At 36.6% G+C, this 23,240-nt stretch overlaps 5 protein-coding genes across 6 annotated transcripts; 4 read left to right on the top strand and 1 right to left on the bottom strand.

The window, feature by feature from the left end:
- Positions 1-2,067: 2,067 nt before the first annotated feature.
- Positions 2,068-3,892, top strand: wnt8a (wingless-type MMTV integration site family, member 8a; the record flags this gene model as incomplete). The annotated part of the gene is made up of 6 exons (XM_079438980.1): positions 2,068-2,138; positions 2,249-2,282; positions 2,457-2,595; positions 2,844-2,969; positions 3,074-3,216; positions 3,326-3,892. The coding sequence occupies 6 exons, from the start codon at positions 2,068-2,070 to the stop codon at positions 3,890-3,892; spliced, it is 1,080 nt and encodes a 359-aa protein (XP_079295106.1).
- A 1,011-nt stretch (positions 3,893-4,903) lies between these two features.
- On the top strand, positions 4,904-6,626 carry LOC306883616 (protein Wnt-8-like; the record flags this gene model as incomplete). The annotated part of the gene is made up of 5 exons (XM_079438979.1): positions 4,904-4,933; positions 5,035-5,173; positions 5,263-5,388; positions 5,553-5,695; positions 6,072-6,626. The coding sequence occupies 5 exons, from the start codon at positions 4,904-4,906 to the stop codon at positions 6,624-6,626; spliced, it is 993 nt and encodes a 330-aa protein (XP_079295105.1).
- A 3,232-nt stretch (positions 6,627-9,858) lies between these two features.
- Positions 9,859-16,030, top strand: LOC306883662 (lymphocyte cytosolic protein 2-like). The gene is made up of 15 exons (XM_079439037.1): positions 9,859-10,118; positions 10,787-10,849; positions 11,371-11,417; positions 11,912-11,977; positions 12,064-12,092; positions 12,197-12,231; positions 12,327-12,528; positions 12,637-12,710; positions 12,793-12,856; positions 12,933-13,013; positions 13,107-13,164; positions 13,252-13,309; positions 13,571-13,645; positions 13,870-14,025; positions 15,499-16,030. Exons 1-15 carry the CDS (start codon positions 10,041-10,043, stop codon positions 15,622-15,624), a joined length of 1,212 nt encoding a protein of 403 aa, XP_079295163.1. The 5' UTR covers positions 9,859-10,040; the 3' UTR covers positions 15,625-16,030.
- On the bottom strand, positions 13,137-18,464 carry syce3 (synaptonemal complex central element protein 3). The gene is made up of 6 exons (XM_079439038.1): positions 18,198-18,464; positions 17,860-17,968; positions 17,587-17,769; positions 16,986-17,097; positions 16,054-16,182; positions 13,137-14,044 (listed from the first exon to the last, which is right to left on the bottom strand). Exons 2-4 carry the CDS (start codon positions 17,966-17,968, stop codon positions 17,087-17,089), a joined length of 303 nt encoding a protein of 100 aa, XP_079295164.1. The 5' UTR covers positions 18,198-18,464; the 3' UTR covers positions 13,137-14,044; positions 16,054-16,182; positions 16,986-17,086.
- Positions 18,465-19,021: 557 nt separating this feature from the next.
- On the top strand, positions 19,022-22,655 carry LOC306883661 (forkhead box protein I3-B). Of its 2 annotated transcripts, XM_079439036.1 has the most exons (3): positions 19,031-19,119; positions 19,234-19,806; positions 20,011-22,253. In XM_079439036.1, exons 2-3 carry the CDS (start codon positions 19,428-19,430, stop codon positions 20,565-20,567), a joined length of 936 nt encoding a protein of 311 aa, XP_079295162.1. In that variant the 5' UTR covers positions 19,031-19,119; positions 19,234-19,427; the 3' UTR covers positions 20,568-22,253. The 2 variants fall into 2 exon arrangements, with proteins under 2 accessions (XP_079295161.1, XP_079295162.1); XM_079439035.1 differs by having other exon boundaries at positions 19,022-19,806; positions 20,011-22,655.
- The last annotated feature ends 585 nt before the right edge of the window (positions 22,656-23,240 follow it).

Below are 23,240 nucleotides of genomic sequence, written 5' to 3'. Positions count from 1 at the left end.
TAATGCAAATTTCGAATCACCGTGTTTTAACATAATTCACTGACTAACACAAATGTCTTTGGTTTTTAACTGACTTCTGTATGAAACTAGTGATTCTCTGAGTGACTCGTCAAAGTGGATAATCTGTGCAGTAAAGTGAGCCATGTTCCCTGATTTCAGGCTGATATAGGGAGTAAACGCTGTGATGATCTTCTAGCCTTGTTTAATGCTTACTTTGTGATTATTCTTTCATTGCCCATATTTATTAGTCACATGAATTAAAGCGTGAAAGTAAGCGATGCGTCATTGCCCTTAGTTCCATAAAACCATTCTGAGATTCCTGCGACAGAACGTTTATGGCACGACGGTCTCGTTTAGGTTAGGTCTGCTTTTACCAGATCATTGTTTAATACGGGTTTGTTTTGTAACAAGTAGGTGTGGGAATTTGGGTTTCAGGCACCTTGTAGACTTGATGATGCCGATGTCCAATTAGTGGGGATTATCCTCACTTGCGCGTCCCTCCATTGTCTTCCAGCCAGCAGCATTGGTTAAACCATTATCCGACCATCAAATAAATGCTGTTTTGAAAAGGGATTTTGAGTGATTAACGATTTGATTCGAAGATGTCAATACGTGGTTTCAACAATTAATCTTCCACGAGCAACAAGTTATAAAAATCACATCTCCATATAGAGTATATTATTTAATCGCAAAAGTCATCGAAAGTAAAATGATGAAATATAATCGTTCTCGTGATTATCCTTTTGTTTACATTGTTCAGCTGTTGATCCCCTATGACAAATAATAACTTAGTGTGAATTGGCTTATATATGTGTTTTGAATTAGGCTAGTCTTACATGACATGATTGAATAGTCAACAGTAGGCTAAGCACTAAGTTATGAAAAAGTTGTCCTTTTATTAAAAACTATTATTTATGTATTTTTATTATTTAAGCATTGAAGGAGTAACTTTTTTTTTTAATAAACCAATGACATGGGTAGCTTAAAATGTAGGCTATCCATTCTCACTCTTTGGTCAAATGATCGAATAAATCATATAGGCATATTATTATTATTATTATTATTATTTTGCAGAGCAGGCTACCTATGATTTGTTTTACTCTATAATACATCCGACTACATTTCCAGACATTATTCACACCAGAGCTGTTCCCAGGGGATCAGCTGGTCTTCTATTAACACCAGAGTGTCAGAGCCGTAGAAGTGTTACATGTTATTTGCATGGCCCTTAGCGAACGGAGTCGAATGATTTTATGGCTTTTTGTATACAATGTAGAGCAGCCCCTTACATTTCAGTGTCATTTCCCGGTAAAACACTTTCCCAAAACGTGAAAAGCCAATACTCAAATAAAGAACATCTATAAAGTCGAGGCCTTTAATTTAAATGATGTATGACTATACAGGCTTGTGTATATTGTGTATAGCCTATTTATGTACTTTGTGTATAATAGTCTAGTAGCTACTATTTCTAAACTAATAAACCCTTATTTAAGAAGGCAGATAAAAGGGCTATTCTAATGCAAAAATGCATGTCCAGTGGTACATGTCCAATATGGGATCAACATACAGCATATTTATGAATACACTACACAACACCTTCAACGAGTCTAATGAATGGATATTAGACGAACAATCTGATGGCTTTGGACAGTCCAATTCATTTTAAATTGTCTTTCAAAAACACAAATTGTTGCATGCTAAAGTGGTAAACGGACAGAAACTAACTTGAACTAAATAAACAAATAGTCGGGTAAAAAATAGTTTATCTATAAACATACTGAAATGATCGCTTAATGAAACATAGAATGAAGGGATTGGTGAAAAGTGTTAATGCTTTGAAGTACGTGGACGCACAATCCCAGTGACCTCCTCGACGTCTTTTCACAGCGAATTGTCAGAGGTTGGGAGATGCCTGTCACTCAAAGTTGGCGACAGGTATAAATGCCTTGTTCGTTCGAGCACTGAGTCACTTGTCTTCTGTCTCTTCCTGGGTATCCGTCTCAGTGTTTGTGCCTTGCATTTCCACAAGAAGGGAGCATTGAAGAATCAGGGGTCGCTCACGCAGCAATGAACCCTTGCCAGCTTTTTGCATCGTTGGTGATGTCTATGTGCTGTCACATCCTGTCGACAACAGCATGGTACAGACATTTTTATAGAATATTCGAAACATTATATTTCAGTTGTTTGGTCACTGGTTTTATTTACAAAACTTATGCTAACGCATGCTTTTTTTCTTTCATTTTTCAAGGTCGGTGAATAACTTCCTGATGACAGGACCAAAGGTAATTTAAGTTTTCCTCTCTATGTCAGCGATAAAAAAAAAAAAAAAAAAATATATATATATATATATATATATATATATATATATATATATATATATATATATGTTTCTTTATTACTTGTATAAAACGTCTGATCGCACAGTGTCTGATTAATGTTCATCTTTTGTTCGTCAGGCTTACCTTACATACACCAGCAGTGTGCAGGCTGGGGCTCAGAGTGGTATTGAAGAGTGTAAACATCAGTTCGCATGGGACAGGTGGAACTGTCCGGAAAGCGCACTGCAGTTATCTACACATAACGGTCTGCGAAGTGGTAAGCACTATTAAAATCAAATTATGCATTCTGCTTTATTTTTCACTCTTAAAAATTAAGGTTTTACAGCATTATGTGTGAGAAAAAAATTTTAATTCCAAGTTTGTTTGTTTTTTACTTTTTGCACAACAACTTATATTGCAACACCAAAAACTTGCAAACTGTTCCGGCTTTTACGTTTTACTTTGAAAATGCATTAAATTGAACATGTTCTAATCATTTCTTTTTTTATCATTTGCTTATATTAGCCACCAGAGAGACCGCTTTTGTGCATGCCATAAGTGCTGCTGGTGTTATGTACACTTTGACAAAGAACTGTAGCATGGGGGACTTCGATAACTGTGGCTGTGATGACTCTAAAATAGGAAAAATGGGTAAGACATTTTTATTATTTATTAATATGAAGTATACTTATCTGTAATTAAAATTATTTAATGCTTCCAGACCAATAACGTTAGACTGTTTTCTTCTTTCAAAGGTGGTCGTGGTTGGGTTTGGGGAGGCTGCAGTGACAATGTTGACTTTGGAGAAAGAATCGCTAAACAATTTGTGGACGCGCTGGAAAATGGTCACGACTCTCGCGCTGCAGTCAACCTGCACAACAACGAAGCTGGTCGACTTGTGAGTATAGTTGTATTCTCTTATTTATCTACTTTCTCCAGTCAAACGAAACACTTTTTATTGCGGCATGTGGATGCGTATGGCTAATGTGAAACTTTTTATATTCCAGGCTGTCAAAGAAACTCTCAAAAGGACCTGTAAGTGCCATGGTGTGTCTGGAAGCTGCAGTATTCAGACATGTTGGATGCAGCTGGCTGATTTCAGAGAAATCGGTACCTATCTGAAAATCAAACACGATCAAGCACAGAAGCTGGAGATGGACAAATTTCGGATGAGGGCTGGTAACAGCGCGGACAATCGCGGCGCAATCACGGACACGTTCAGCACCGTTGCGCGCACAGAGCTCATTTATATGGAAGATTCTCCAGAGTACTGTGTGAGAAACCTCAGCCTGGGACAACATGGAACAGAAGGCAGGGAATGTCTACAAAGCGGAAAGAATCTTTCTCAGTGGGAGAAGAGAAGCTGCAGGCGGCTCTGCCACGAATGTGGTCTGAAAGTTGAAGAGAGGAGGATAGAGACTGTGAGCAGCTGTAACTGTAAATTTCACTGGTGTTGCACAGTCAAATGCGAAACATGCACTCAGACTGTGACCAAGTATTTTTGCGCAAAAAGGCACAAAAACCGTCGGCCGCACAACAATTCACGAAGAAGACAGAATGCACGTAATAGATGAACTCATCTTTGCAAATATATTAAGTTGTATATTTCCAATGTAAATATATTTTATATGAGATTTTAAGATATGCTGCTTTTCTCTTACTGTATATTATTCTGCACACTGCTATAAGGAAAAATGTCAATTCGAACCCCTAAATTAGACACAAGGGCTTTCTCGTTCCCACTGTCAATTGAATTGATCACATACTAAGTTCTAATTTCACATAGACCTACGTTCATTGTTTGCACTTTTTCGTTTTCGACATTAGATCAAAGATTTAGTTACAATAATGTTGAAAGGTTGTTTTGAAAATCTGCACCATATTTTTTTTTTCTCTCGAACAGATTATTTGACAGTGTGTAATGTTTCACATGGGGCTTGAAGTGTTGTGTTTTTATGGAACTTATTTAAGGCAAATGTTTTTTAACTATCACATTGTGTTTATATATTAAATTGACTTATTTTGTCGTGGGAAGCACATTAAATATTTAAAACTGAATCACAGTCTCCAAGTGGTAAATTTTTTTTTTTTGCGCATGTTTGACATCTGGTTCAAATGTTTATTGGTGAATAAACGGTGTAAAATCACTCCCAATCACACTTGAATTATGCATCAGTTCCAACAACTTTGGGACCCTGCTGGCGGAGAGAGAGTAAGCTGTTGTGTATTGATATTCTTTGAAGTGCTATGGAGGCGTTTCCTTGACTTGGCTGGTGACTGTAGACCAATAGCTTGACAGGAATCCTGTAACAAAAGGTATTCTGGCCCCCGTTGGGAGGAGTATAAAATACGTGAAGGCACATCACTTTTTCGAAACAGTACATTGCTTGCTTTATCGCTGTGGATCTAAGCTAATGGCTTATTTCTTCCTTTGGGGTTTTTTATTCTTTATTTGCGACAAGGCTCTCCCTGGGCACACATGGTGAGGCTGCATTAGCGAATTATTACCAGTTGTTGCAATGTAAACATAATTGCTCTCGTTAACATAACGCGTATTTTATTTTGCCTTTTGTTTCCATAGGAAAATGAACAATTTGCTGATGACTGGACCAAAGGTAATCTATTTTCTTAGCTTTGAAAAAAAAGACCACAATATCATCTGGATTTGTTTTTGTTTTTTTGGTATCCCGATCTTCTTTTTTTATCTTCTTCCTAGGCTTATCTTACCTATGCAAGTAGTGTGCAGGTGGGTGCGCAAAGCGGAGTACGTGAGTGCAAACATCAGTTTGCTTGGGACAGATGGAACTGCCCAGACAGCGTGCTGCAACTTTCTACTCACAAAGGCTTCAGAAGTGGTAAGATATGTTCATAAATGTGAGCTGTTTATCTCTAAAAATGTAAAACAAAAATAAAAACTACATATTAATTCTCTCAACTTCTCTAGCAACGAGGGAGACGTCATTTGTCCACGCAATAAGCACAGCTGGTGTAATGTACACTTTAACCAGAAATTGCAGTCTTGGAGATCTGGACGACTGCGGATGTGACAGTTCGAGAAACGGCAAACTCGGTAAGAACATTACTATATATTCACATGCTAAACTAATTTTAAACAGAAAATACTACAACCTTTTTTTTATGTATTAACAATGCAATAAAAGCTTTTCTTTTTTTTTTTTGCTGTTTAGCACAGTCACGACGCGTTTATCTAATGGGTTAAACTGTTAATTTCAGGGGGTCGTGGTTGGCTTTGGGGAGGATGTAGCGACAATGTGGATTTTGGCGAGAGAATTTCAAAACAATTCGTGGATGCGCTTGAGACTGGACAAGACTCTCGAGCTGCAGTTAATCTTCATAATAATGAAGCTGGACGTTTGGTAAGTTGAGTTGAGGAATATTTTTCATATCAAAGTTTTAATACTTTTTTTGACACATCTGACACATAAACAGTATTAAATTAATCTGAAATCCAGTATTAAAAAATAAACGAAATTTGCCTATCATACAGCTCCGCTAGGGGGCACCATTTTTATTTTAATATTTTATTTATTTATTTATTAGGCTATTTATATTACGCAAGTGATATGGCAAACCATATTACGCAACTAAGCATTTATGTTACCTCTTCACAAAAAAAGGCCAACTTACTACGTTGTTTGAAAATATGTTTGACATGTTTATATGTACCTAAAATGAATAGGCTTACATGCACATAAGACCTGTAAATTAACAATAGCCTACTTCGTGTTCTAGGCTGTAAAGGAAACTATGAAGAGGATCTGTAGGTGCCATGGCATGTCAGAAAGTTGCACAATGCAAACGTGTTGGATGCAGCTTTCTGATTTCCGTGAGATTGGCAATTACCTTAAAGTGAAGCACGACCAGGCAAAGAAACTCGAAATGGACAAGAGACGAATGCGCGCGGGCAACAGCGCAGACAACCGGGTGGCTATGGCAGACGCTTTCAGCTCCATAGCCCAGTCTGAGCTCATATATCTGGAGGATTCGCCGGATTATTGTGCCAAGAACCTGAGCCTCGGGCTTCCTGGCACGGAGGGTCGGGAGTGCCTGCAACATGGGGAAAGTCTCACTCAGTGGGAAAGGAGAAGCTGTCGGAGGCTGTGCCATGATTGCGGTCTGCGGGTGGAGGAGAGGCGCACAGAGATAGTGAGTAGCTGCAACTGCAAGTTCCACTGGTGCTGCACAGTAAAGTGCGAGAACTGCTCTCAGGTCACTGTCAAACACGTTTGCGCACTGAGACACGGAGGCCAAGGACACCAAAGACGCAGACATCGAGGACCAAAATAAAACACCTCCTTAACCAACCCTTTCTCACGAGAACACCTCCACCTGCACTTTTTGTTATTATTTGCTATTTCTGTATATAATTATATATGAAAGTATTTTAATAAAACTGAGAAACTGAAATTGCTTGTCTCGTTTATGCTTAATGTTTATCAACCTAAATAAGTCCAAATTATTCAATAACCTAATTATGGACATTGGCTATTTCTGTATGTTGAACATAAACAGGAAATGTATAAATATGAAAACGCAGTTTAAATCTATTGCAAAATATAGGTAACATAAATTATGAAGAAAGAAACATGAACATATGCTAAATGTAGTTCAGATATGAATGAAAATCCCCCCCCCCCCCCCCCCCCCCCCCCCTATTGTTGCTTCTGGTGGTTTTAAACATTTCTGTTCATTCAGGATTTCTATGAAAAAGACCAATAATTTTAAAATCCAAATTTAAGAACAGGCTTAAAGTTACTTGAGCGTTTTTTTTTTTTTTTTAAAAAACACTACTTCACATTAACTCACAACAGTTAAAGTCGACTTCTCTTTTTGCTTCCGTCTTCCTAAAGATTTAAAATGTTCAGCAACCATCAATTTTACTCACATTGCCTGCGTTCAACCAAAGTGATTCACTTAGATCAAAATGACGGGGAAAGATGGCAGAGGCTTTTTGCATTAAAACAAAGTTACATTACAAACAGATACAATTATTTTCTTTGCACTGTCTGTGATTAAGCAAAGTAAACTTCCTAAATGTAATTATAGCATAGAACGGACGAAATAAGTAGCCTAATTAAATAGCCCAAGTGATTATCAATTAAGATGGTTGCTATACGTTCCTATCTATAACATTTGAGCGCTGTATCCCAGACACGCGCCGTCAGAGAGAGAGAGAGAGAAGAAAAAAAAACAAAAAACTTTGAAAAGTAATGATAGGGGTCTCAATTAGTACTACAGCAAAGAGCGTTTATTTAATGAATACTCTTTAAGGGATTAACATTGTCACACTTGGTCCTAGGCGCCTCCCTTGCCTAGACTCTCACGCACTTTGATATGCGGCCAGTGTTGACAGAACGCCACCCCGGTGACAAAAGTGTAGACAAAGCCCGTAGGAAACATGCCACCGCTGGAAGGTGTTTGGCATGTTAATCCGCGTTACCGCTGTGTTGGTGTATAATCACAGCTGCGGAAGTCACCGCGATGCATGTAAATAAATCAAAGGGAAGGATCTAAATTCCATTATAGTCACGTTACGAGGTTGAAAATACATTTAAATTGTAAAACCAGGCCTATATTAGCCTTCGTGTGTCAACATAGAGTGATTATGTTTTACCAAATTCCATGTTATGGCCTAATCATGACATTTGTTTTCATATAGTTTATCAGCAGAGTTCTCAGTTGGTTTGCCTATTACTTGATGCATAGTCAATTTACTCAGTGGGACATGCCATAAATCTGCCAAATTGTCTGGCCTGATGAATGATGGGATATTGGCTCCAGTGGGGGTCTTGACTTAGAGGACAGGGGGTGGGACTCTCAGAATATAGCATGTTACAGTGAGTTCATTTACTTCCCTTGGCTACTTCCATGTTACAAGACAAAAATGATTTCACTTGATATTTAAAAAGTAGGCTACATGATTAAATAATAGCTTTCTTTCAATAAAAAATACAAAAATTAAAATAAAAAAATACAGGAAAAGTTTACTCAAAGTACTCCAATCAACAGAAACAAACAATTCACTCACCACAGAATGCCTATTTGCCTTTCAGGATGCTATGTTTTTTTCCCAGGCCACCCTGCTGAGCTGTGATGAATAAGGAACAAAGTGGCCATCCCCTCAAATACAGTACCATGTTGTTGTCATCTCAGCCATGACCCCCGTTCCCATCCCCTCCTTGTCTCTGATTTTACAGACCTTTCATATGGATAGAATCAGGTTGTAATCTAGTGCAGCCCTTTGGTTTAGCCACTTCAAAACCCCAGCACCATCAGTGATCCCAGTCTGTTCCACTCGACAAAAGACCTATTTCCTTTTAGCTTAAAGATTCCACTTGCGCATGACAAAGACAAGGAATGCGCTGTTTCTTCATCAGAAGAACTGCCACACTCTATATTAAGCTAAGTACTGACTCCCTGACTTATTTGTCATTCATTAGAGGTTTGTGGTACTTTACTGGTTTTCTTCTACAAGACAGGTTAAGTCCTTGTGCCTCCTACACTGGAAAAAAAATTGGTGTAGAATTACTGCCACTCAGAAATTGCTAGTAAATTTCACAAATTCTTACAGAGAATCAGTAGGTAACACTGAAACAAATGTGAAATTTTGAAGTAGAAAGATTGAAATTGTATTGTCTTATAAAATTTACTCCAATTAGGCTACCTTTTATTGTTTTATTTACAACTTTGAATAATCTTTTTTTTTTTTCAGGTTTCTTAAATATCCTAAAATATGTATAACCTCAAGTTTGGAAAAATTATAAAGCACATTCTGAAAAATTTACCAAGAACAAAAAAACACCATGGCAAACTATCAAGAATTAATTTAGCTCCAATTATACGGTTGACCATAAATGGTGACAAAATTAAGTGTGGTCATCTTTAGGATATCTTTAACACCTAAAACATTTGCAACGAAAGTTCCTTCTGCTTTTTATTGTCTACAAGCTGCCAGCGCTGGGGACGCAGCTACTTCACTTTATCAGGCCTGCTGGACTGATGAGTGCCTTCAACTCTCAACTTGGTGTTAGATTGCATGCTGTTCTGTTCCTAAAAGTGATATTTCCTTTTTTTGTTCGGAAAATGCAATGCATAACAGGTGAATAGGCACGGGGGATGTGCTGATCTACAATGATGGAACGCATTGCACTATCTGCATCTTATGTCCTCTGATTGTTTATTTGTGGTCATGGCCTAGTTATCTGCTTGTGCCAAGAACATGTGAGACCATTTTCTTTTGATGTGTCCGATCTATAATGAGTGTACTTTTGTAACCCTTGCAATGCTTTTAACATGCAATTTGCTCAAAACTAAACATGCACACTAGATTTATTATGGTATTTTTCTGATGCATTTATGTTATAGGGCCTCAAAAGTGCAGTTATGTACAAAGATATAATGTACTAGTCATGCTCTGAAAGGATTGACTTTCACATCTTTGGTGATGAGGCACTTCCTCTATACAAAGTTACAGGAAACAGAGAGAGCTGAGAGCCTGCTATTCTGTGTCAACAGTATCATCACACTCAGTCTTAGACCAACTAGCCACAAGCAAGAAAAGAGCCTTGCAACTTTCAGCAAAACTTTATACTTTAATAGCCATCATCATAGATTCCAAAAAAAAACTCAACAGCAAGAAGCATCTGCAAGTGTAGAAGAGTCCATTTCCACTGTATTGGGGAAACAACCAATCCAATCACAATGAGTTTTGAAAGTGTACCGTCCAAGTCAGAGGTGATGGGCTGGAACTCTGGAGACTTGGTTGATTATCTCAAAAAAGTGAGTATGTGAAATTTATCCTATTTTTTATTTTTTTTTGACAAAAAACAAGACACATTCCATGTAAATGTCTTAAAAGCAGCGGTCAACGTTACAAAGTTTATCATGTAAACCTCATTTTGTGTTCATTTCGAAATTAAGCATACTTCTAGACTAAAACATAGTTGACTGAATAAATTATTGAGGTTTTTGTAATGATGCCTTTTAGTGGTAAAATGTCAAATGTGACTTTGAATTCTCTTTGAGAGGGTAATCTTTAGAGCTCTTTTTTTTACAGTCACGCTTTTGTTCTTCAGTTGCAGCACTTCACGCAATGTGTTTTTTTTAACTGTATATTTGAGAGTTGTGTAAAGCTTCTAATGAACCCAGTTAATTTATTTCTTTGTTTTGCAGTCATTCAATCAAATGCTCTGTTATGTCAAATCTGTCCAAAACAGATGTGATTCATAAAAAGAGAGATAGAAATGATATATTATTAAAAAAAATAGTTGAGGGTTTATATATATCAAATCCTGAACTTTTTTCTTATCTCAGATTAAAACATGCTGCTGTGTCTGTCCCTTTAACACAATATAGAGTGTTCATCAAATGTCTATGACTGAGAATACTAAATGTAAAGTGTGACTGCAGATCAGCTTTCAGCCATCACACTTTTTTTCTATTTTCAGATGAAACTGTTGGGGTGTGACAGAGTGGTAAAGAAAAGCAATATGAATGGTGCAAGATTCTTGGTAAATTTGTTTTGTCTCTATGACAAATACACTAAAACTCAGACAAATCTTACTTCCAATATAAACTGTTCTGCATGCACTACATTGTACTGTATATAACCATCAATAAACGGTATACAGTATTGTGCAAAGGTTGTAGACACATTAGATTCTTCACCAAAAAAAAGAGACTCATATTGTTTGCTTTAGTGAGCCGAAAGAAATATGTTTACATTTAAATTAATATTCTGATATTTGTGTATCACTCTATGATGGACTCAAAGATGGTGAGTCCAGATCTGTGCGTGGGCCAAACTGTCTGTTGTTGGAATCCTTGTGCATACAAATATCAATATTACTACTAATGGCAAAAAGAATGTTTGGTAATGTAAACAGATGTTCTACTTCCACTCTAAAGAAAAAAACACAACCCTCTTGAAACATTTTTGGTGAAAAATCTAACAGAGTACTGTATAAAAGTATGCTCAGACAAGCCAAATCACAATATAGAACAAATAATTCCTGTTTCTATCTTATTCTAGAACATGACTGATAAAGACCTTAAGAAGTTCCCTGCAGCACATATACCGTGAGTTTTAAGTTCAACATCAAGAACAAAAATCTCCCACATATGGTAAAAAAAAAAAAAAAAAGTAGAAACTAAACATATTGGCTGGGATAAAGAGCATGTGCCTTCTGGTTCTGCTATGTCTGCATTGGCAGATGTCTATATCTGAAGCAACTTGTATTGGCTGGAAACTGCATTAGATCATTTCATTAGTTGGGATTCAAACCCATTGTCTTGGCATTGCTTGTGCCATGCTCTATACTGTTTGGGTTACATAAACACTAATATATAATAGCAACTGTCCAATACAACACAAAAAAGAGCCTGCAGACAGAATTCTAAGTGAGTCACCTAAAAGTCACCAGTAAGACTGTTTACACAATGTATCTGCAAATTAAACTTGCCTCCAAATACTGGTTTATAATACAAATTCAAAATAGTCTGTTGAGCCAGTGATAATCTTTCTCTTGTTAAATTGCTCTATATTTATTTACTTCTTTTTTTCTATTTGGAAGATTTATCACAAAGATCTGCAGAGATATTAATCAGAATAACAAACAAAAGAAGAGTCTGTTTCATAGGTAAGCAAGATCACGCTTCTTAAACAAAGCTGAACTGTCTCTACATGCATGAGAGTTTGTCATTTTTAATCATTTGCCTCGACTAGATCAGATCATCGGATGCCTCCAAACCAAGGTAACTCTTGTGCAGCTACACAAATTACGGTTACACTACTTAACCCATTATGTGCACTTCCTAAAATGTCTCTACATTATTTTCTTTGAACGATAAAAATGCAGAACCTAATCAAGGAGGTTGGGATTCTGATGAATTTGTAAGTCCCTATGTTACACTTAAAAAAAAAAAAATCCTCTCAACATAATTTTTGGAACTTAGTATTAAATGCAAAATGTGTATTTATATTTCCAGGACCAAGAAGGAAGTGACAACGACTATGAGGAGCCAGATAATAGCAATGAGTGTGAAGACAATTACATATGTGCAGCATCATGTGATATTGAGGATGATGAGAATGCTGATGATGACTATGAACCACCTCCTACTGAAATACCTTCTGAATTACCGACTCACTTTCGTGTTGCCAAGCCTCTTGGTGATGGCGATTATATAGGTAATTCACAATACTAACACAAATCACTAATATGTACATACATGAAAGAATCTATGTATCTCAATCAGTAAAATTCACTCACCCATTCTGTCGTGTGGCGGTGTGTAGACAGCGGCCCACGTGGTTCTGCAAGACCACATCAGGACTACAAGTCAGCATCTCTTGCCAGAGGGCTTTTGAATGTAAGTAAAGATATTTTTAGTATAAATATATCTTAATGACTCTTTTTACAGTAAATGCTGTAAGATGACTTTTTGCTTTCAGACATCTAAGCCTCCATCACGACCGGATCCCTCTCCACACAGGCCTTTCATTCCCCCCAATCAATGTAAATGAGTTCAACTTCAAATCCCAAAATAATATGAAAGCATGATCTCTGAACATTCTGCAAATCATATCCACAGGCAAACCTGGTGTGCCAATGGTAGATCGGAGTAAGAAACCTGGCTCATCTACTCCGTCAAAAAAAGATACTGGCAAATCAGGTACCATTCTTTTTGTATTTGTGTTACCTTTTGTATTGTACGATCATATCACTAAACATTTGTTTTACCTTAATTTAATTATGATCCTTACAGCAATAAACCAAAACACCTTACAAATGGCTTCGAAATCAGCAACTTTACCCACACAAAGGTGCATATCTTTATTAACAACTTGCATTCATTCTTTAAAAGTCACAGAGCAGTATAGTATCTAAATATTTTTTAATCTCCAACACAGATTTAATATCCAACAGAGGGATGAGCTTCCTCCTCCACCTGTAGAAGCGATGGGGCAGGTGAATACAATCACATTACCTCTAATAAACATGACAACAACAAGCATCTCACAATCCCACAAACCTTCCAGGAATTTAAAACAGGCAGTTAGACTGGACAACCACAAGATAGCACTGTTGTTACACACGGTCCTGTTGGTTGGTGGTTTGTATAACAAAAATTTAAGCCTAGTACTGCATGCCTATAAAAAGTGTTTCCTGCTGTAATAATAAAAGCGAACACATACAATGTAAAAGCTGAATGTTTTTTAATTCACTCAGGACATGGATCCACGGTGGTATGTCGGGCAAATGTCACGAGCAGAGGCCGAAGTCTCACTCAGACAAATGAATAGAGTGAGTTCCACCACTAAAATGTTTTAAAATGATCTAAAATGTAACCCAGCCTTCAAATTATTATAAGAAAATGTGAATAAAAACCTTTATGGGAGAACTAATTTCTAATTTAAAGACAATAAAAAATCCAGGCCTTTGTATATAAAGAGAAAGACAAAATAGAGAGAGCAAAAAATAGAGAACGTGTATGAAGACACATACACACACATTATGTCTTTTTTTAGGATGGCACTTTCTTGGTGAGAGACAGTTCAAAGGGCTGTACAGAGCAGCCATACACACTCATGGTGCTGCACCAGCAAAAAGTGTTCAACGTCCAGATCCGTGTCCTTGGAAACAGCGATGGATATTCCCTGGGCACAGGCCTAAATGGTGTTGAGGTAGTGGCATCTGTTGATTCTGAAAGAAACGTCAGTCATGAATGATGTCCTCTTTAACCCTGTAAAGGATTTTTACGAAATGGAACTGTCTATCAAACATAAAAAAAAGTGTTGCATATGTGTTTATTTTGTTGAGTATCACATTTGATACATCAGGCTTTTATGGCTAGTATAGTATATGATACAAGTGATATAGGAGAATATGAAGCTTATGGTGGGAAAATGCCTTAATTTTAATCAGAGGCCCAAACAGAGTGAAAATATGCAATTTGGTGCAGTTGCTGATATTTCAATGATCAAAAAGTAGGCTAAAATTCTGATAGCTTGTAATGTAATTAAATTAGATATTTGTTGCATAACTAATATTAAAAACATTTTCATGTAAGTATTATGCTGTTATACTCTATACTCTATAATGTCTTGGTAATGACATGTTGATTAATGTTTTATGAAAGCTCATTTATATTGTAGGGGCAAAACAAATACTGCAAAGCAATACAAAAATGATTAAGAGACATACAAATAAATGTTCCTCATCATATTTGATTTACATGTTTTTTCAAAAAAATAAAAAAAGATGAACAGATAATCAAATAAACCTAAGTTGCTTCAGTATAGTAAGTGTTCATCTTGAAATACTAACAGCATAAAAGTTGCTCTTACATTTTCTTGATCAAAATCAGTAAAGATTTCACAGCAAAAAGACATGTTTACCAAAACTCTGAAGGAGATGTTTTTAGAATTAGACATACACTTGTTTAGAAGGCCTTTTGCTTGTTGAAAAAACACAAATGTGACCCTGGATCACAAAATCAGCCATAAGGGTCAATTTTTCGAAATTGAGATTTATAAATCACATGAAAGCTGAATAAATAAGCTTTCCACTGATGTATGGTTTGTTATGATAGGACAATATTTGGCCGAGATACAACTATTTGATAAATCTGTAATCTGAGGTTGCAAAACAAATCTAAATATTGAGAAAATCACCTTTAAAGTTGTCCAAATTAAGTTCTTAGCAATGCATATTACTAATCAAAAATTCAGTTTTGATATATTTACAGTAGGGAATTTACAAAATATCTTCATGGAACGTGATCTTTACTTAATGTTCTAATGATTTTTGGCATAAAAGAAAAATCAATAATTTTGACCCATACAATGTATTTTTGACTATTGCTACAAATACATCCCAGCGACTTAAGACAGGTTTTGTGCTCCAGGGTCACAAATGATCAATTAGATGACAGAAGGCATGTAGCAGATTGTGTACAACAGTTTTGATCGTGTTGATAAATTGGAGGCCTTAGGAAATTGTGTATCAAATATGATACAGTAGGCTTTTTAGGTTTAACTAGAGTTAATTTGAGTGAACTAGAGTTAATTTGAGTGAATGTTTTAGATTATCAGCAGTGGTGATTTTTATTGGTTCTGTGAGATTCCCTCAATCAATCAACTGTATGTGTGTCCCAGAATTTCTCCAGTGTCATGGACATGGTCACGCACCATATGAAGACCCCACTGATTTTGATAGACGGAATGGAGCGTGGAGCCGGACTTCATCGGCAGTGCTGCCTCATGCACCCGGCAGGTTTCTGACCCACAAAGCAGAAGAGCAATCTATATAATGCTGACTGGATTCCAGCGTCAAACAGACTGATGGAATTCAGACACTTTGTGTGGTGAAATGGCGCAATTTGCAATGTTGGCAATCAACACCAGGATATCTAAGCACTGAAAAATGAAGTGCATGACTAAATGAATAAATCATATTCAGTTTAATTTGATCAGACATGACTGTCTACACTTTTTAAATTGAAGATTAATTTTTAAACACTTTCAATGTTAAAATCAAGAGGCATTTTTAGACTTAATATTAGCCAGAGGCAATTTTACTTACTATTATCAGCTCTTAAAATGTACATTTGTCTGTTCTAAATTAAATATTCCTAATGCTTTTAGTGTTTGAACTTAATGTTTTCTAATAAATTGTGATGTTTAAGTGAAAAAGCACTTCTCTTGAGTTACGTATTTAGCCTTCCATCGTCTGTTGATGGCTTAACCATGTTGGGGTTTCCACATCAGCCTGGAGACAAGCCATGTTATCAGGGTGTGTGAAGCACAAGGTCAGGTTACACTGCAGCAGCTGGATCTTCACTGAAAACAAAGGGTGTAGTGGGTGAACATACAGCAAGAAGAACGCAAGAAGAGACCCTCTCATTCCATTCTGAGTGACTGAAACATAACCAGCACCAACAGGTTATGTTTACTGTAATCAAAGTGCATAAATAGAAGCATTCTGTTTTGTATTATGCAAAAATTACTGTTAACGTACACCCAAAAGGAAAATCTATCAGTCATTATCATTTTTCAGTAATCAATCTAAAATATGGCTATAGCAGGTTTTGATACTATAGAAGGTCTAATCCACAAATAACTGTCGAAATATTCAACAATGTTTAGTCCTACTTAACTGGATACGCAGGGCTCAGAAATAGATGTTTTCGTGCCAAATCTAATGGCTTTATGACATAATAAAACTCATTATTGACAGCCCTGGAGGATTTGCGGGATGTTCTGAGTGCTGATATGTTTGTGTTAGCATTGACCGCGGGCAGATTAATGTCTTAGCGCTGACTCCTCGTTAACTGCCACCCTTGGCAAGGGTGCCACATTTTCTTCAAAATGTGTTCATGCAATACCCATTTCAAAGCCACCAGAATTTTTGCCAACACTCAAAAAAAGGAACTATTAAACTGCCAGCACATTTCAGAATTGTCAAAACATGAGTGTGCAGAGATTACTTTTCAAACTGTATATTATTATTCTTATTACATTTCATAAGATAATTTTACAATACTGTCGAAAAAACTAAGAAAATAAGGTTGGGATTAGGTCCGACAGTCGCTAACAGTCACTGAATTGTGCTAACAAAAAAAAACTTGTAACAGCAAATTTACCTTCCAATTGGTCAATCAATTCCGACATTAAATCCAACTGCTTCAATATATAATCCAGGCCATCTGAGATACCATGTTCACTGTTCTTGGTGGAAATTCCTTCAGACTCCATCTGTAAGTCCATTACACAAAGAAGTAAGGATAATTATGCATTACCGTTTATATGGTCTCTTTTTGTCTTAAATGGATGACAGCACAATAAGATCTAAAAATGGAACAGCGTTTTAGGTAGCATTAAACACATTTTTCAATCCTCACAAAGCTCAAATAATTGTAATAGATTTGTTCAAAGGTTTAGTAACTTTTTCCAAACGTGTAAACATAATAAATCACTAAACTTATTTGGAAGAAAACAGAAATCTGCATACAAAATGATGCAATGAGAAAAACATTCAGAAGCCCCTTTTTGCATTTTAATGGCATTGGATTAATCAGATTCACATTCAGCATGTTGATATCTTTATTCATTTGTATGAGGGAATAAAACCATGTTAAATTACAAATATATGGTGGCACCAAACGAGTCTGGCAGATCTCCTTTAGCTTCAACAACATTAACATCATCCTATCAGATGCCTCTGTTCTACATTGAAACTCTAACTTTTTTCTTGGGGAATATTAGGTTCTTCAGCAGCAAGATGAGAATTTTTATCTTGTCCATCTGTGGGACCACAAATGACAGCTTTGCACTTGAGGAACTCATTCTCCAGGCTCTTGAGGGATTCAGCCAGATCTGGACTGGTTCGGAGCACAACCATATCATAGGCCATCCAAGACAACTTCACTGAGGACAAAGAACATGATTATTGACACAGTCGATTTTTTATTCACAGCATTATTATTATATTCAATGCAGTGTGTGTTTGCTATCTACCTGAAACATTCTCCATTTGTTCAGTCATCTTCTCCAAATGTTGATTCAGTTGTAATCTCTCACGACTGAAGTCCTCACATGATTGCATGCTCGAAATATCGTCCGACATCTAAAAACCAGCAAACTCCGTAACTCCCGCTGGACTATTGTTTCTTAATCACAAACGTAGTTAAATTTCGCGATTAATTAAATAAGACCAAGTTTTACACATACATAATCAGTTTTACTCGTTTTCGTTCATCCGTTTTCTGTCATTCAAATATAACGTGCTTTAAATTACGCTAATAAAATTAATATACATGTAGTGTGAATAAAAACTTATAATTTAAGCAAATTACCTTTGTGATGTAGCGAACTGCAGACAATGTTTTAATATTTCGTGTTTTATTGCGACTGCTGACAGTTATTCGAGCAAGGCACGCGGGAAGTAGATTTAACGGCTCTCACGCGTGCGCGATCAAATACTGTACAGAATCTCCTTTGAATTTCGCTTTCTTTTAAAGTATCATCTTAATTGTGGTAATGGGATGTCTGGTTTATTTACACGAATCGATTATTTAAAAGTGTTTATTTAAAAGAAAATATTAATAAAACGATTTATCGATTATTTTACGTCATGACGTCATCGCTGACGTCCCGGCGTGGCCAGCTAAATGAATGAATGAAACAATGAACACATATAAATAAATATAAATAACTGTTATACAATAATAAATGCAATACAGTTTGCACTTAAAATAAACACTATCTCTTGGCTAAAAAATTTTTTTTGCATGCTTTAATTTATTACAACCAACATTTTCGATAAGGGAAATTAATTAATACACAGAACGGTCGAATGAGAAGAATGTAAACACCATTCTACTTACAAAGAAAAGATGCAATTGAAACTTTTCCATCAATAAGTACGTGCTTGTTGTTCATAAAATATTTTTTAGATGTTAAAGTTATGAAAAAAATAAGGTTTCAAAGAATATATATATTTTCAGGAGTGGTTGTAACAGAAAATTCCAGTGTGTCAGGCTAAACCCTGTGAATGCCTTCAGGTGATGGTGGTGCTGCTGGTTTGTGGATGGTGGGTGGGTGGTTATGGGGCTGTGTCAGGAATAAGGTGGGACTTAGGCGGTGCTACATATGCATAAATAAAACAGGTGCAACAGGTGATGATTTTGACACAGCAGAAGGAAGCACAATAGCACTAAGAGAGGACACACGCAGGACAACTCCAGCTGGACCATCTAAGAGTTCCTGAACCATAAGGTAAAAAAACAAACAAAAAAAACAGGTCATTAGAGAGTAAGAGAAGGAGAGAGAAAGACTTTCCAAGTGGAACACATCAGGATCTCTAAACAATGACATCCTATGAATCTCAAGGTCAGTCTCCGACGAGATGTGGCCCTCAGTTCCCAAGCTTGGGACAGGAACCTCCAGAATTGAGTCTGTACAGCGAAAGCTACTATCCACCACCATCACTGCCGAGTCCACAGCGAACAAATCCTTCCTCGTACGAACTCGGAGACTACGCCGCCTCATCGCCTAACCCCTACCTGTGGTTCAACAGCCCAGGGATGAACAGCACTCCTTATCTGGGTGGACCGCCTGGCCCTGCAGGACCTCCTTTTGTCCCCCAGCACTATGGCATGCAAAGGCCCTTTTTGGGACCTGGGGGACCAGGTGGTCCTGGTGGTGAACTGAGCTGGTTCTCCATGCCTTCTCAGGAGGATCTTATGAAGCTGGTCAGGCCACCGTATTCATACTCAGCTCTTATTGCGATGGCCATACATGGTGCACCAGATCGCCGCCTTACTCTAAGCCAGATTTATCAATACGTTGCAGACAACTTCCCTTTTTATAACAAGAGCAAAGCGGGATGGCAAAACTCTATTCGTCACAACCTCTCACTAAACGACTGCTTCAAAAAGGTTCCACGAGATGAAGATGATCCGGGTGAGTGTTTGTGTCTCTTTGATTCTTATAAAAAAAAATTCTAAAATGTAGTATTTCTCAGTTAAATATTATTTCTATTAATATTAATATATATAATTTTAATAAATAATTAATAACACTATATAATAACTTATATATATATATATATATTTTTTTTTTTTTTTTTTTTTTTTTTTAATGTGCTATTTATCTCTCACTTTAAAGGTAAGGGTAATTACTGGACCTTAGATCCGAATTGTGAAAAAATGTTTGACAACGGCAACTTCAGACGCAAGAGGAAGAGAAAGTCTGACAGTCTCCCAGAGAAGAGCAGTTCTGGAGGGAATCTGAGCTCTGAGTCAGGAGACAGTAATGGCAGGGGCAGCCCAAAAAATCAAGCTGTTGACATTTCCACTTCACCTGAAAAGGGCCCTTCACCCATATCCACGGGACCGTCACCATGCTTGAGCAATTTCCTGACTGAGATGTCTGGTGTAGCAGGTTCTCTTGACATGGAAGGAGATCCCCTGAGTCGTCCCTTTGCACTCAGTCTGCCGGTGGACGTAGCACAGAGAGCTTCGCAACCTGCAGGGTTTGGCACTTACTCCCCCAGCTCCACGGTGTCCGAGTGGGCGTCACCTCTGCCCCAACCCATTTCCCCATCACCCTCCCACTCTGCTTTAGGCTACAGCGGGCCTGCTCTCAGTCAGTTTAATGGGCATTTCTACCCTGGTTTGAGCTCGACAGGCATTCTTTACCCTCGGGAAGGCACAGAGGTGTAGAAAGGGAAGCAGGTGACAGCCAAAACAGAAAAAACGGAATGCTCAATTCATGCCACAAACTCTGGGGGCAAGAAAAAAAACTGTTGTTTTCCTGAAATATACACTGCTTTTGGCCTAACTGAACTCCTTTGAGTTCTGTGGGCACAAAATACAAATGAATTCCCACAGGAATGGCCCAGTCAGCATGAGATATAACAAGCTGACTCTAGCAAAGGTCCCTGTTACCAGCAGCTCTGACCTGGGGTCAGCTGCTGACACCAAGCCATTTTACGCACCTATCTAATTCTTACGTAGCTCATATTACTGACACTGAATTCAAGCACCTGTAATGAAACAGAACAGATGAATCACTTCTTATGTCGGCAGAGAATCTCCAGTGAAAATACACACGGTGAAGCAGATTTTCTTCTGCTGCATGCTGATATTGTCATGTGATACTGTCAGTCTTTGTATTTTATGTGTTTTATGTATAGTTGTAAAGTTGGGTGTGTGTGAATGTTGGAGTGTACTTTATTTTATTATTTAATTTTATTTTACAATGAGGTCTTTAAGGGTGTATATTTCTTTATTTAAAATAAAATTGACATGTTATTCAGTGGAATAATGTTATTAAAAAAAAAGAAGAAATTCTGTTTGTATTTTATTAAAAACAAATGCCTTTTAATTTGACAGAAATCACATTTTAACTCAGCTTAAGAGTGTCCATGAATAAAAAAAACAAAGAGATGACCTTGAAATAACTATAGAACTAGTTTCACCCGGTCACTCTAACTGTCATTCCTCCTCCCTTTTTTCTCTTGAGACTTTCACTTCATATTATGTAGGCTACTGCTGAGCCCACGTTTTCTGGCAGTGCTTCAATTATACTTCAAATTTGTCAGCATTTGTATTCATGTGATGATGACATGAGATATAATATGTTGTAAGACAGAGCAGTAGATGCTCGAGATAAGAGCTTGATATTTTTGTTTAGTTAACAGAAAATGTGATACAGCCAGATGGGGACTGATAGTAAACAGATTCCTTCATGTTCTGCAATATGATTTCCATTCCATTTATGTGTGGACACTGAGATGATAGAAATGTCATTATTCATAAATATAGTGTCTTCCAGAAGCATTTGGAAATATAAAACGATTCATAAATTTGTAGGTTTAAAATTCTAAAACAATAAATATACTGCTTATATGTAATATAAACGTTCTGGTTGTCAAATGTATCATACTGAGATTCACTACAGCTCTACAAAGGTCTTTCCCAGATTATAAAAAAAAAAATTCTGTATATATCCTATTCATGATTTGTATAAATGTTTTGTTTTCCATGCTGTTAAAAGGACCAGCAGCCAACTTACACACTGCCAAGTGTTGCATGACAACTGCATTTTAACACTGGAGTGAATCTGCTCTTTCCGTGAATCATGTAATTCACGAAATTGCGATGATTGTCATATAGTGATAACCATTATTGTAGAGATCGCAACGGATGGGACAAAAAAAATCGAAATAGATTTGTGCATTTTATTACTTCATTAATGACTTTTCACTTGACCTTTTTAAAACAATGTATGAAGTGTTGAGATACAAAAGGCTCTAAGTGCCATCTGAAATTTTAATCTAAAATTATCATTTTTATCATGCTCCTATGTTTGAGTTCAGTAAGTTTTTATAATAAATAAAAAGAGCGAAAAATATTAGAGATGTGTTAGAGGGTAATTTTTTTTATAAATAAAAAGAAAACAAGTCAAAATAATAGAAAAAGAATAAAGATTATTAGTGTTAGAGGGTCATTTTAAAAAATAAAGAAAGAAATAAAGAATAAATAAATAAGTAAAATAAAAAAATAGAATAGAGAGTGCTAGTGTTTGAGGATCAAGTGTAAATGGAAGAGATGTATTTTAGCTAGTTCTTGAATATATAATTAAAAAATGAAATTAGGCAAAGAAATTGAAAACCAAGGGTTTAATACAATTTAGGTGTTTTTTTAATGTTGCTTTTTTAAAGTGTACAAATAATCTCTTTGTAGGTGATTGCATTGCATATTTAACACAAGAAACCATGAAAGATATATATAAAATGATTAAAAAATAAAACTGAACAGTTTCCACAGCCCGGAGTAGTTTCTAGAGCAGCAGTGGTGTGTGTGTGCATGTGTGTGTTTGTACTGTCGAAGTTGTTTGGCAACTTTCACCAAGTTGTTAAGGTCACCAACAGCATGTTGTATCAGTAAATCAGTTATCCTGTCAGAAATGAATTCATTTGGTTGTTTCTGACAGTCTTTACTGACTTAAGGGAACCTTTAAGCAGGTAGAAGTTTACCATGAAGACCTCAGCTCAGATCATATAACAACTGTTTTGCATAACAGCTCATAACACACCCCAGGAGATCACGGAGTTCCATTTTTTAAGAATTAATCAAATCTGGGTTTCACAATTTTCGTTCCTACATTCTGTTTCATGTGTGCGAGCAGAAGCTTCAATTCACAGAGAATGAGCCCTCAAGCAAATTCTTGCCCAAGGGAATTTCCTCTTCAGATGGGGAAATTGATATTGTATGGAATCTGTAGATTTATTATAAGAAAATTCCTTAGTTAATGTAAACTGCAAAACACGTCATTATTCAGCACAACAAAGAATAATTTGCACTATTGCATTAATCTGTGAGATGAGTTAT

This window comes from Barbus barbus (genome assembly GCF_936440315.1).
Source record: "Barbus barbus genome assembly, chromosome: 17".
In the NCBI taxonomy this organism is placed as follows: Eukaryota; Metazoa; Chordata; class Actinopteri; order Cypriniformes; family Cyprinidae; genus Barbus; species Barbus barbus.
Note: the sequence above shows the minus strand (reverse complement) of the source record. Positions and strands in the feature narration are given on the sequence as shown.